At 32.9% G+C, this 15,427-nt stretch overlaps 1 protein-coding gene across 1 annotated transcript in view; it reads right to left on the reverse strand.

Moving 5' to 3' along the window:
* The window catches only part of LOC110102630 (serine/threonine-protein kinase STY46), a 58,429-nt gene that overhangs the window by 33,123 nt on the left and 9,879 nt on the right, over positions 1 to 15,427 (reverse strand). Inside the window, exons 3-9 of the mRNA XM_020831056.2 lie at positions 14,510 to 14,592; positions 11,718 to 11,790; positions 7,569 to 7,679; positions 6,247 to 6,297; positions 4,732 to 4,829; positions 4,552 to 4,659; positions 4,253 to 4,326 (exon numbers count right to left, since the gene is read on the reverse strand). Of these exons, the coding sequence (XP_020686715.1) occupies positions 4,253 to 4,326; positions 4,552 to 4,659; positions 4,732 to 4,829; positions 6,247 to 6,297; positions 7,569 to 7,679; positions 11,718 to 11,790; positions 14,510 to 14,592 (598 nt within the window). The remainder of the gene's footprint in view (positions 1 to 4,252; positions 4,327 to 4,551; positions 4,660 to 4,731; positions 4,830 to 6,246; positions 6,298 to 7,568; positions 7,680 to 11,717; positions 11,791 to 14,509; positions 14,593 to 15,427) is intronic.

Consider the following 15,427-nt stretch of genomic DNA (forward strand, 5'->3'; position numbering starts at 1 on the left):
GAGGAGAAATCTTTTCTTTGAAGGAGCATTAGGGCAAACCCAACTTGGGAACCCTAGGGCGTATCAAGTTGGTATCAGAGCTCTCGATCCTAGACGGCATGGCATCAAAGAAGGTAGAAGTTTTGGGAGGGGAGATGAGCCAATTGAAGGAGGAAGTGGGAGAGAAGCTTTCGTCGTTGGAAGGAAAATTCTCATCCCTAGAGGAGAGATTTGGGGGAATGGAAAAGGTGATAACAAGCAAAGAGGTAGAGGTGACCATATGCACAGGACAGAAGGCCCGTATTTATGGGAAATGCAAGGGAGTCACTGTTATCTTGCAAGGGGAGGTAATTACTCAAGATTTTTTGCTGATTGATCTGGAAAACGCCGACGTCATCTTGGGTATGCAGTGGCTTCAGTCTTTAGGAGACATGGAGGTCAATTGGGAGAAGTTGCTGGTTAAATACAAGAGTAATGGTCGGAGGGTGGCACTACAGGGTGACCCTAGCCTTTGTGGGTTTCCGACCACCAAGGAATCTACATTCTTTAACCTTGAGGACAAGGTTAATTTTAAAGGAGGGAGTATTGATGCGGACCGCCGCCGACCGGCAGAGGAGGAGCCGTGCAGGCCGCCGCAGACCGGCAGAGGAAGAGCCGGCGACCCCGGAACACGCGGCATCGGCCGGGAAGGAGACCGCGCGGGCCGATCCGCCGATGGAGACACGGGCGCGAGGCTTGACGCGGAGCGGAGCGGGGGGGTCGGCTTGAGCGGAACCGGTCCATTTCTGGACCGGTTTGGCTCGGGTCAGGCCTGAGCTGGGCGGTTCAGCTTGGGCAGCCCACTAGTGGGTTTGGTTTGGTCTTTTGATTGCTATAAGTAGGGATTAAGGGGGGATTTCTAGAGTTATGCAAGAATTGAGTTTTCTCTTAGCCACCTTAGTTCCTTTCTCTAAGTTTTCTAGGGTTTGTAGTGGGAGACCTTGTCCTTCTCGAAGTGGACAAATTGTATCTTGTTTCTTTTGGATTTCTAATGCAAAGGTTCTTGTTCTTCCTCTCATCCCTCTTGTGTTTATTTTTCTTAGATTTGGTGGAGAAATCTTTTCTTTGAAGGAGCATTAGGGCAAACTCAAACTTGGGAACCCTAGGGCGTATCACTTTCAAATAAGACCAAACTTTGAAATTGAATATAATGTTATGTGGATTAAAAGATGTTGTATTAGGCAAGCAAAAGAATAGAGAATAGAGTATGGTATGTTGAAATAAAATTCAATTTTCTCTCAATACTTGTGTCGTTCCACCTAAATACTTTCAAGACCTCATAACTCTTGACGACAACTTCTAGGGGATGATATTCCTTGCATCGATGTGAAGCTCAGATTAACACTTTAGTGATGTCTTTCCTTTTTTTTTCTGTAATTGGCATGTATGTGATTGAAATTTTCTCAAATTTGATACATGCAATTTTTCATTTTAGAACATTAACCTTCATCATTGCTAAATTTTATATTTGCTCTTAAATTTTTTTGTGAAATTTTAGCTTTTCATAACTATTAAATTATTATTTGGAATAAACAAGCATGTTTGCTATTTGACTAATCTTTGCTAAGTTAAAAGTTGATAACCTGCAAATTATGGCTTTTTGTGTTTTCATTATGCATCTTATCCTACCTTGCATTAATGAACCCTAGACCTTATTTTACATCATGCAGGATCTACAGAGGGCTTAAAGTACACAAAATTTAACCTTGCATTGGGTAGAGATAGATGCAAAATTCAAAGCTTGCAAGAATAAAAAAAATTAAATGTTCGTGCTACAATGATCAATTAGAAAGTTAAACTTGTATTTGAACATTAATTTATTAATTTTATTATTTTGAATATTAATTAGTAGTTTATGTACATGCCAAAATATTATCCTATCAAGAAAGTTCTTTGGTGATCTGTACCTGAAGCCTTATGCAACTATTTCCAAGAAAGCTATATTATCAAGACGATTCCCCTATTGTCTCAAATTTTGGCTTCTGTGACCTCTACTCAATGACCTCCTGGTGCTACATTCAGCTTTCTTCTTTTCTGCGAAGTCCAGAACTTTATCTACGGATCATAAACTATTTTTGTTGAAAGATTTCCAACTTCAATGTGATTTCCATAGGTACTCTATATTGCAATCCCAGCATCCAGTGGCTTTCCATGTGATTAGCCTATGTTCCCATGTCAATAACTCTTATGTGATTCCTATGTAATTGATGGAAAAAAAATTCAATTGATTTTTTAATTATAAATAGAGCTCTGAGGCATGTATCAAACATATTAAAGGCCGAAAAAATTAAGTTGGTCGAGAAATTAATACTATTTCCAAAATTCAATTCCTTATCAAGAAAGACTCAGAATATTTCCAGAGAGGTTGTCTTCTTGTACAAGCATGAAGCTTAGTGAATATGTTCTTAACCTTTCTCTTCTTCTAAGATCATTAATTTCAAAGTAATTGTGTTTAGACAGATTTTATATAATCTAGATTGCTATCAAGTGTGTGAACATTAATCATGTGCGTCATTTTTTTTTATTCTTATTATTGTTATTAATTATAAGTAAAAGGCCATTGAGTTTTTATCTGATTGACTATAACTATATATTTACTTTTCATCAAAGTAGTCCATAATTATATAAAAATAAAAGCTTGTGTCCTACAAATTGTGTTTGTAGCTCGAGATATTGCATCTCATGCAAAATTATTATTAAAAACCCTACACCAACAAGACATCTACATCAAAAGTAGTTTCATTGGCTTGAATTGTAACCTCCAAGCCACATCGCATGTAAATGACAATTGAATTATGCTTCATTGTTATTTAAGAAATGTATAAGTTTTATTTTCCATAAGCATTTACATAAACTTCATGATTCATGACACACCGCATGCCACATCAAATGCTTATACATGTTACTAAGTTTCAAGACCCTGAAGATTAGCAAGAAGATATGGAACCAAAAGTGAGAACTATAGATCAAAACATGAAGTTTAATTTTGATAAAAAGAAGGTAGCATTGAAAGGAAGATGGGTACAATAGTATGACCGACACAAAATGAAGTCAAAATTTGCCAAATACTACAGCGAAAATGAAACAAGAATGAATTTGATAATAAAAACAGAAATTTAAAAACAAGCTGCAAAATGAGACCAGTTGAAAGACTTAGTGGAATTTCTCTTGTTAGTAATATGAAAAATGTAAAAACGAGTGACTTCCGTAAAAAAGTATTTATGTTAACTCACTTGCAAGAATTTTGGCTCAATTTAAGTTAAATGAAATATTTCCTATTATGAAATTACTAAAGCTCGATGTCATCTTCAAGAATGGAAAAAATCTTATGAAAGTACTGATGCTTGATGCCTTCTTCAATAATGTAAAAAATATATGGATCTTAATGAAAGAAATATGGTTCATGGATGAAGGTTAAATGTGGCAAATATTCTGGAAGCATTGATAATTTACATTGCAGCAGAACTTGACCCTTAATTTAAGGTACAATGTCAGGAACTTACATTTACGGGCAAGTGCAAGGGATGGCATAGTTTTGGAAAAATGTTTAGGTTAGCAATGTGTGGCATGTTTCATGAGTGTCTGACCAAGATGAGCTATTCTGAATATGGGATTAAGTGAGAAAAAAGACAGGGCAGGCAGTATGCTATTTACATGAAAAAAATCAAAGGATGACTTGCAAAATAGAACATATCTGGATAAAAATTGAGAGCCAAAAGGCAAGAGATGATATTAATATATTGGTTTGTATGATGTAATTTGGCGGAATAACTAATTAATAGATGCATTCATACGGATCTCAAGCTCTATGGACTAAGGCAGCACTCCCCTTAATGCTTAACGTGCTAATAAACTCTAGTTAAGTCCGTATGATTTTTACACTACTAGTTCATGGTTCATGTTTCAAATAAAGATGTTTTATAACAAAGATTTGAACACACTACAAATCTTAGTAAAATAAAACCAAATCAAAATATCCTTCCCTGCTAATAAAAAAATCATAATAGTAAAATCTAGCAATACTTACAAGATACCCTACAGAAGTAACCAATAAATCCATTTCAAGTACAAGAAAGCAAGAATGATTTAAGATGCCCATCCAGCCAGTTATATATCCTTCAGTTACAAGAGTGCCTCAGATAAAAAAGATAAATATGCCCGTTACAAAAGTACATCACGGCATTAAGATATTTATCCCAATAGACAATAGTATTAGGCACGACAAAAAAAATACCAGTAATAATGCAAAAGTGTGGCGGATTTGAGCATGCACCGACAAAACGCACAACATTTTTGTGCTGAACTTCCCTGAAAGGCATAATACACACCAGAAATTTAGTATAAATCGATTTGGTACTAAAGCAAAGGCAAAGCATCCGGGGTAAACATATCAGATAACCAAGTATTAGGCATAATTTGGATGAAAGTGAGATAGTATTTTAACAAATGTTAAATGTGGGATTCATGATGATTTTAATATCCAAATTCACATAATTTAATAATTCATTTCATAAATAATGCTACAAATCTCACCTTAGTATCATTAATTCTTGTGCAAATTCAACTCTCATGGTCTCATTCAGATGCTCGGATCGTAAAACCTTTATGGCAACATCCTGATCAAGGTAACTCCCACGATATCTTTGGATCAAGGAATAGGTTATTTTATTGTAAAAATTCCTAAAATAGAATAATGAGTGGTATTTTACTTACAAATCACCAGAAGATCCGGATCCAATCTTGTCTCCAATCTTCAACAAACTTCTATCTATTTCCCAATCACTATATTGAATAGCATTTACTGATGAACCCTATAAAATTTGCAAAAATACAAATGGGATTGCTCACTATTCCTATCACCAATAAAGAAACCTAACCATAATCATAAGCAAAGGAAAAAAGTCAAGCAGCATGTAATAACATCAATAGTGGATGTTCTTCAAAATTCATCATTTCAACAAGTAAATAAATTATTATCATGTCATAGTCTTCTGGTTTTTACGTAACAGGGGATCTTGCCAGTCCGCAGAAAATTTTGGATATGGAGAATTTCAAAACCACCATTTTTAGTGGCGTATGAGCTATGGGTGGTTGCTCTTAACTTTAATTGATAGAGTTTTATGGCCTGAAAGTTAAATTTAGCATAATGAAGATTAGTGTGCTTATTCCACCCTTGGTGCCTTTTTTGGAAATAAAAATGGCACTACAGAAAAGATTACAGAAATGCAAATATTAGCCAGGAAAATCTACAAAATGAATATACTTACATCACCTCTCATAACAAACTGCTACAGAGAGCAGTTACTCACCTGAAGAGGAGAGATCTTTCCATCTTTCATTATGCTATCAATGAACATACACTATATATAAGTACCAACTTTACTATATTACAATACAATATATATGGAGGAAAAGCCCGCTCACTATTAGTAAATTGTCAATTTAGTCATAGAGTATCACAACGCTCTAATTTGATCCCTTGATTATTGAAAATTAATCAAAAATGATCTCAAGGCCGAAATTCATGGTTAAAGTTAATGCCAAAAGTTAAAATTGAAGGTATTCTAGATACTGCAAGTGTGTGAAGTTATATTTCTTATATTATTTGTGCAGTTTAACCTATACAATAACTTAAAATAACAAGTCTGTTATTTAATATATTTGACCGAAATAAATGAAATGATGATAAAAAAACTTTAAACTCTTTATATTAATTTATACAAATTATGTATTTATTATTTCTTATATTTATACGCATCCTCATTAATCATTTATTAGTTGTTTATAAAACTAATTAAACAAAATATATTCTATTTAACTTAATTAAATCACAAAAAATGATTTATTTAAATTAATTTTCTTTTAATTGAATAAAATTAGTTGTTAAAATAAATTTAAATAAAATTAAATTAATCTTATTTAATTAATACAAATAATATTAATAACTTTAAAATTCCAAACCATCATCTCTACCCCAAATCCCATAAAAAACTGGACGACAAACAAGCTAGAAAGTCACTATATATATATATATATATAACGAGGACAGATTGCTGGAGAAGGAATTAGCGAGAACAACCTATAAAGAAGAAAAGGATGGAAACCCTCAACAACAAAGAAGTTAGGAAGTCGCAACGAAAGCTGGTAGAAGAAGTCCAAACCATCATATGTAACAGCTTAATCGCAACAAGTAAATTGAATGAATTCAATATTCTCAAAAACATATACCTCAAAGTTTAAAATTGCTGTCTTAAGCCTCTCTTGCAGACCGTCAGTTTCCTGAGAGTACCATTTAAAATAAAGAATTAGTTTCTCTTGAACATAGGATCACATTAACAATGATTGTTTTAAATGCTTTGATGTTTATGACTACATGAAAAATGCACCGTCTGGCTAATTACTATGGACCTGAACCGATCTGATACTTATAGAGAATAAGATAAAAAACTATACAAGGAAATTATGGAATCAAATTAGGGCTTGTTCCAATTCTGTAGTACGCCAATAAGGTACTAGCAAGGTTGATAATAAAAACATTTACATAGTCTGTGGTGGTGCAATTCTGTACTGCAGAAAAAAATAAGTTGCCCCAATTTTCTGAGTCCACAGGTCATTAGTAAAAGATTCTACTAACCTTAAAATAAGATGGATGATCATTAAGTTGGTAGGCTAGATATTCTAGCACAACCAATGAACTGACATTACATTAAAAAACTCCCCTAAACTAAGATGCATCCAAATTACATCTTTTTCCCTCTGTATCCATGAATATATTTTGCTTTGAGATTATTTGTAGGGATACCTTCATTTTTTAATAGAAAGGCCATCTCTTCATGAAAATAGAATGTAACAGTCTTTTTGTAGGGATACCTTGTGTAAGTTTGACATTTCAAGTAAGGTTGTAGTATTATGTGTTTGGGCTCTCACCAATGTGCTTCTTTCAACCTTCTGTTGTCATTTGAAGAGCATCTCTCTTCCAATAACCCCAGATGCTCTAGGCATATCAAGAGGGTGTAAAGTATTCAAGAATATCTTGCATCTTTTTGAATAAAATTGTATCGATTTGGGCAATTTTGAAATTGAGACAATTTTCCTTGCCCAATAATGCAAATCTTGTTCATGATTTTGCAAAATTCAAAAAGTAGGAAATCTAAAATTCATGAACTCAAATAAAAAAGAAGAATCATATAAAGCTTGCATAACAACAAAGAGAAATGCCCATTCAGTTTGACGCATACTTAAAAAGTAAATTTTTGTCTTAAAGATCTTTTATGTTTTTCAATTTTAAATACCAAAAATAAAGAAACTTCCCATGCATCATTCAATTAAGCATTTAAAGTACACATTGAAAATGGATTACCCTTGTACCCATGCTCAAACATTTCACGGATGAATTGCCCAACAGTTAAACTACCCAAAACAAATAAATTCATCATAAAAGAGCTGATTGTGACATTCTTCAACAAAATAAGGCCAAATAAAATACTAAAAGCTACTATTTAACATATGCAGCAAGTAACCATTCATACAACTATAGAAAGGAGACTTACTTCATCAGGCCATCCGTCAACAACAAATACATCTAATGAATAGCCATCAGTTGTTGAGAAAACATGAGCTTCACGGATGTTTAGGCCAAGATCAGATAGCAAAGCAGACAACTAGGAGAGAATAGCATGGTTAAGCATAGTTAGTAGCTTCTAACTGAAAAATGTTTGGAAACACACACACAGAGGTTATGTAAATTTCTTTATAAAAAGAGTTAACAACCTAAGAATTAGGCAGATCTAAAGGTAAGTAAAACCATGATCAGCTTCCAAGGAAAGGATATCAAGTAATGAGAAATTCAATTACGCAACTAAGTAAATAATGGAAATATAGTTTATCAGAATTTTTTCACCAGAAAATAAAAACTAGTGTTAGCAAACTTCACATGAATCATATGGAATACTACAAAACACTTATTATCTAACTGTAAATTCATAATAGTGATTATTTTCATTGTTAAATAAGCTTCTCATGATTAAAGACTCCTCCAACTAGGTTTCATTCGAATTTTGAATTCGAAAACTTTCCATATTTGACTTCGCCAAATTTGGAAACTTTGAATTCAAGTAATTTCAAAATTCGAACAAGAAGGGGAGAGTGGGAGGAGGCCGACGGTGGACGTGCTTAGGAGTGGGTGGAGGAGGTGGGGTGGTCGGCGGCCAAAGGTGGGCTAGGGCCGGCGGGTTGGGAAGAGGAAGGGGATCGGGATGGTGGAGGTAGACCACGAGTCACGGACTATTCCAATGACTGGCGGGTATTGCTTTTCGCCCGCACCTTGGGCTCTCGTTCTCCTCTCTAGCTCTCCACAAGAAGAAGTAGAAAAAGATAACAAACTAAATTTCATTCAAAATATTCATTAACCTCATACAACACATGAGACCACTATATATAGGCCTCAACTCATAAAAAAAAAAAAGTACGAAATTGCCCTCTGGGCTACAATAACAAAGCAACTCCCCACAGGGGTACAAATGGAAAAACTGAAAATACTAAATAATACATCATGACATCAGAATCAAAAGTAGAGGCGCTGAATCGAGGCCGTCGATCTGCGGTTTCGCCGGCGATAAACATGTCGATAGCGTCTGTCGATGTCTTCATCAATTATACTTTGATTCAATAAATTTTTGGTTTGATGTAATTCCTCCCATCCTTCTCCTAGTGCAATTAAAGATCGAAGATTTCCAAGGGAAAATTCTCTTTATATAAGTTTGAGGCTTGATTTTTACTATTTTTCAAGCACTTGCATTTCATTTTCTCAAATTTCTAATTATTGGTTAAAACGTGTGATTGAGTGTTGCCAAAATAGTACAATGTGGCTTGTAACAGTTGCATGAGTTTCAATAGATTGTATCAATTTCATGCTTTCATTTTCTGTGTTGTTTCTGATTGAAAGCTATTAAACTATCATTTGTATCGAATTTTTTCATATTTTCAACATTCAACTAAAGGAAATTCATAATTGTCAAAATTAAGGTTAGCAAAAAAACCTTTGAAGAAGTGTTGAGTAATTTTGTGCATCTCATGTAAATTTGCATTAAAAAACCATAAACCTTACACCATATTGTGACAAATACCGTATTACAGCCAGGATTCACTACAATATCTTTTAGAAACGTGATATACTGAGTCAATCAACAAAACAATCAAAGATGGCATCAAACAAAATTAATTAAGCTTTGGTTATTCATAAATTCAAAAAAACTATTGTAAGGTTCAAAATTATATTCCTAAATTCTATGGAAGGTGTCATCTGGATTTTCAGTTTGAATAGATAACTTGATTTTTTTTTCTTTTATTGAAGAATACAATATTTTGATTTGTGAAAAAAAAATGAATTTGCGAAAACAAAACTAATACAACATGCACAAGTATTCTGGCAAAGTGCTGCAAGTAAAATAAAATCTACATGGAATGATATAAACATAAACTAAAAATAATAATATTTGTCATTCAATAATTATACAGCCCAACTTTTATAATCAGTTAAAAACTTTAAACAAGGTGAATAGCTTGTCTTAACATTTTGCTGAGTTTACAAATCAAGTTGCCAAATATTATTTACAAATAAATATGGTTATCACCATTACTTGTTTCATAAAAAGTCATATATAAGAAATTATGGAAGAATTAGCATACAATTCGCTAGAGAGGTTAAATAAGGATTTTTTGTTGCCCTTTGTTTCAACTCCTTGTGATTTTCTTTATCATAAAACTTTAAATTCCCTCTTCTTCGGCTCCCACTTCATGGCTTTCGTTACATGATTTTGCATTTAAATCGTGTTTTTAACTTATGTTCCTCTTTTTTAATTGCAAATTGAGGAAGGCTTTGTGTTTATGAATATGGACGTTAGAGGCAGTAAAAATTAATATTCTGATTCTACTTTTGATTCAAGAAATTTATAGTGAGATGTATCTCCTAGCCTTCTCTTATAGAGCAAATGAAGATTGAAATTTTCTAAGGAAATTTATCTCCTTGTACCAACATGAGTATTCAATCTTACTATTTGGTGGCATGTTTCTATTATTTAATTATTTTTATTTATTCATAAACTTGATTGAGTTTTGCTAAAATGGCATTATCCTGTTTTTTACTTTAGAGGGAGTTTCATTAGATTGTATAGTTTTCATGATTCCAATTTTCTACTCTATATTTTTAATTGACAGTTACTAAATGTCATTTTATCATATTTCTTCATATTTTCAATTTTCATATAAAGAAATGATAGGCTATCAAAATTAATAGTTTGTGAACAAAAACTTGAATAGGCGCGCATTTTTTTATGCATCTCATCATAGATCTGCATTAGGAAACTTTAGTTCCTAAAATGTACTACATCAAAGTTTGTTTTGAAGTCATTGCTTGTCATAATCTTCAAACAAAAATTGTATCGCCCTTTTTCATCTAAGAAATGAAAGCAACTTATCCTTCAAGTTTAATGAATTTATAAGATGAATCATCCCTCCATTGAGCCTATATTTAAAATCACAAACACGATTTGGGTTATAGGAGTTTGCATAAGAACTTCACTTTTATTTATGTATTTCAGCAACTGAAATAAATAAATAAGGTCTAAACATGAACAACCCATTTAACAAGTTCCAATTACTTCAAAAGAATCTTAAGTAGAAAAATCACAAACCTTCTCTCATTTTTATGAAACCATTTATCAAGAAATTCTCAACCCTTGTCAAGTCGTGGATGATTAAATGATCTTTAAATGCAATAAATAAGACATAGCCCTAATTTTAATGATGTTAAAAACAACAGAAATTCTTCATCACATAATTGAAGGCCATAGTCTAAAAGTTCATGGTCAGGAAAGTCCACCCACATATGTATGTTAGTATTTATACATGTATCTATATATAAACTAGAAAAAGGAAAAAAAATAAGGTAATGAATAGATAGATTGTTCGAAGTACACAATTTTAACCATAGACCCAACATAGCACTTAAAAAAGGAACAACATAAAGCAATAAATCTAATTGGAGCAGAGAATATTTGCAAGGGATGGTTTGATCGTAAAGCAGTACCGTTTGTGGCTCCTAGTAAAGTAGATGCATTCAATATACACTAGTGATAACTTTTAGCCTACTTCACCATCTTTTTGCTACGTAATGAGTAACACTTAGTGGCGTCAAAAATTTACATGTAACTAATCCATCCCTATAGGTAAGGGGACGACAGATCAAGGACCACTAAAAATATAATGAGTAATCCCTTTGAAGCTACATAACACATAAATGGCAAATGAAGATAGCCTGTGACATTGTCTAACTGTCTACTACTCTACTGCATAGACTATATTATGATTTAGCCAAAAAAAAATTTCCAATTCAGAAGCCTTGATTCTTATCAGTCATGAAAAATCTATAATAATGCAAATAAAATTGAACTTTTTTCCAAATTAGTACAAAAAATGCAAGTTAAAGAGCATGAACAGATATGAAATTTATTTTGTTACTTTAAGAGGATTTTACAGTAAGTTCTGCCTTGACTACTATTGACCCATTTGTGAAGGGGCAGAAGTAAGTCCACTGGTATAGATAAGAAAAATATATTATGAATAGCTAATTGAATAAGTTCAACTTAACATTAATAGCGTTTATAAAGCGAAAAAAGCTAGGCAAGTATTTCTGCACCAACCCGACTAAGCAGCTTTGGCTTGTCAACTGTGGAAAATATTATCTCATGGATAGGAGTATATCGCCCATCATCCCTGCAAAGCAATCAGTGACAAAATATATCTAGTAAATAGTTCCAGCAGCAGAAAAATCCTCAATGAACTAGTTAAACATTGTCAGGTGCGGATATATTCAGGACAATTTTCTAACAAAATAGTTAACATGGTATGGAAAACACCCATCTTAGGAGAAACAAACAGTTGATTCCACTTAAGCTTTTAAGGACAGTTCATATCATGATTGACATAATGTCCATAATTATCCTATAAAGTACAATCATTTTAAAAAGGTACCCTCCCTGCAAGTCCTTGGGAATTGTAGATTCATATCTTGTATCCGTTTAAGAGTTGCTAGTTTAGTGCCAGACTATAGGTAGCCAACCATTGACATTAATTACGTAAATAAGCAACACACTTTCTGAAAAGAAAATGCCCTGAGCCCCAAGGTATAAATTTATAAGCATAATGATAACATAATTGTTTGCATAATTTATTATACGTATTTGTTTCTTATATAACTTCCATAGCGTTGGCTATTAAGCAGAATCAATATGAAAGACTCGGTATTCTAGAGTATGCATGGCATTGGTACTAAAGTATTTCTTCTATGTGATGTCCATGTTACCCGTGTTCTTTCGCATCACTGTGCTTTCTATCAGAACATGCAGCACCAGGGAACAACCAGACTTCCTTAAGAAAGGAAATTGCTAGGATTGTCATTCGATGTCATGCAGGCCAAGTGGGAAAGATTGTTAAACAATGTGTTGGCATATACACTTCTCTTCAAGAAAAGGAGATTGCATGGATTATCATTCAATGTCATGCAAGCCAATGGAAAAGATTGTTAAACAATGTGTTAGCATATACACTTCTCTTCCTAGCCCTTCAACTCATTGGGTTAATTTATTTATGTATTCAATTGGGAGGGATTATCAAGGATAGTCATGATGGTAGCAAATAGATTCTCTTAAATGATCGACTTCATTCCATACTCCAAGATTATTTTTTCACATTACGTGGCAAAATATTTCTTAAAAAAAATAATTATTTTACATGATTTACCGAAGACCTTAATATATTATAGAGATGTCCACTTGTTTCTTATTTCTAACACAATTTATAAAATTGTCAGGAACTACCCTTAAATTCAATTTTCCCCCTCAAAGAAATGGTTAACCTGAGGTTGTAGATAAAAGTCCTGAAATCTATTAATATGTTTAACTGAAGAAAATTATATGTATTCGTGATCTAAATCTTCTTACTGTACAATTTGCTTACAATAGAAGTATAGGAAAATTTATGGGTAAAACATTGATTGAAATTGTTCAAGGATTGAACCCTAAAAGGCCTATAGATCTTGATCCTTTACCACCGCATACATATTCTAATTCTGCTGTAATTTGCAAAAACATATACATGTTTTATATGACGAGATTAAAGAATAGATTGAATTTTATAATGAGAAATATTTCAATTTGTCAATATTAAGAGAAGTGCTAGAGAGGATGACAAGGTGACCATGTCATTTCAAATTTTCAATACATCCCAAATGATACACGCAAAGTAGACATAAGAAATTGTATGCAATAGCTTATGATCCTTTCAAAATTAATAAGAAATTAATTCTGATACTTGTATTTTAGAAATCAATTATAATACTTATATTTTAGATTTGCTTCAAGATATGTTTATTAATCATATTTTAAACATTAAAGATATATCATATTATCAAGGAACACTCATACCTCAAGAATTGCCTATTGATTCTTTTATAGGAGGGAACACTCATACCTCAAGAATTGCATATTGATTTTTTTATAGGAGGGATTTCTACTACATATGTTATTTTCACATATCTAATCATCAAATCTTATCAGTCTACTTGGATGTAGAAACTATTATTTTAGACGAAGTGATGTTTGATAAAAATATAGAACATAAGTTATTGGTCATATGGAAAGGTGGACCTCCTTTAATTGATACCTAGAAAACAAAGAGTCATAACTATTCGAGGGAGAATTCTCTACCCTGTAGAAAAGTTGATGTACTACATACCTTCAAACATGCCAAAATAACCTACAAAATCTCAAAGTAGCAATAAACCAATTACAAATAGTCAAACCAAGATAGAATAAATATAAACAGACCCCATTTCAAGCTACTTTAGACCTACTTATATATATATATATATATGTCTAACTTTTTTCAATTTATTTTTTAAATTAAATTACTTTGATAGGTGTTATCTTCTCTTAGATTAATGTAGGTTTAAATTTAAAGTTTATAGGAATTAGATAGGATTAGATTTGCATCTAAATGATTGGCCTTATCCCTTACCTTTCGAAAAATTAACATCCATGATATACATTTGGATGATTGACATGGAATGAATCAAATTATTTGTGGCAAATTAAGTGTTTTTTAGATTCAAGCTATGTACATGGATCATTCCAAGTTGTCTATGCTGAGTTTTTCTTCCACCCCTCCAATGAAATTAAGCAACATGCTTTATAAATTCTTATGTTGCAGTGGTTTTCATGTTATTTGTTTAAAGAAACATCATTGGATTTTTATGAATATTAGCAACATGACAAAAGGCAGTTCTACAAACTATGCATCTCTTTTAAAAACTAAACTAATAAATCAGGATAAAATATGGTTAAATTGTGGTGCAAAAGTATCAAATGTTAATGACTGGGGAGAAATAGTTACTTGACAAAAAATAACTGGACAGAGCACTTAGGTTTAAAAAAACCTTGCAGAAAGGGCATCATTGGAGGATCTTCCATCTTCCTTGTCTTCGATGGTTTTTCCCGCATCCAAATTCAACTCTTCAAGCTTTGAGCAAGGTTCAAAGTCAAACCCACAATCCCTATTTATACTCAGAAAATAGCTACCAAAAATCAAAAATTTCTATCAATCATAGGCAATAAAGGAAGAGACTCAATATCAAACAACCTGATATGACATATGGCAATTAAAACCTTCACATAAAATAAATGTTGGAACTTATTCCGTGTAACTAAATGAATACTTTATAGCTTAGGCACTTCGAGAGTGGAAATCTATAATTTGCTGACATTTCACCTTTATGCTCATTATCATCATATCCAATTGAAATAGACTCTGAAATGCTGTTGCTGATCACTCCACTCCACCCCAGTCATGAAATGCTACTCAGTACGACAGAGAATAGTTGAGAGAAAAACTGCTCTGACAGGACCGAGGCACCACCATGAAAAAGGAAAAGGAAATGTCTGATATAATATAATCAGAATGCCCGATAAATATATGGAGTGCAAAATTTTTGCTAGGTTAGGTTCAGCTTGACCGCTTCATCACTTCCATTCTACCACCTTGTGTCCCACTTTTCCAAGCATTCCACTCATTCTAACTTACAAATAAATTAATAAAAAAAGGAGCTGCCCATTTCCTTTCCCACGAATGTATCATCCCTTCCCTCGACCTTATCCATTGGCCTCTCTATTACCATCTCAAATCTACCCTCATCCTCTGATCTCAATCATTCGAATGCAGCTCTCTCTCTCTCTCTCTTCCACTAATTGTTGGGAATATGCAGTACTGCAAGTAAAGAACTGCTACAAACATGAAAAGTGTGGAAGGTTCATACGAATTATTTTACAAGAGCCCGTAGAAATTAACTGAAAAGACT

This window comes from Dendrobium catenatum, unplaced genomic scaffold (assembly GCF_001605985.2).
Source record: "Dendrobium catenatum unplaced genomic scaffold, ASM160598v2 fragScaff_scaffold_1117, whole genome shotgun sequence".
NCBI classification, from domain to species: domain Eukaryota; kingdom Viridiplantae; phylum Streptophyta; class Magnoliopsida; order Asparagales; family Orchidaceae; genus Dendrobium; species Dendrobium catenatum.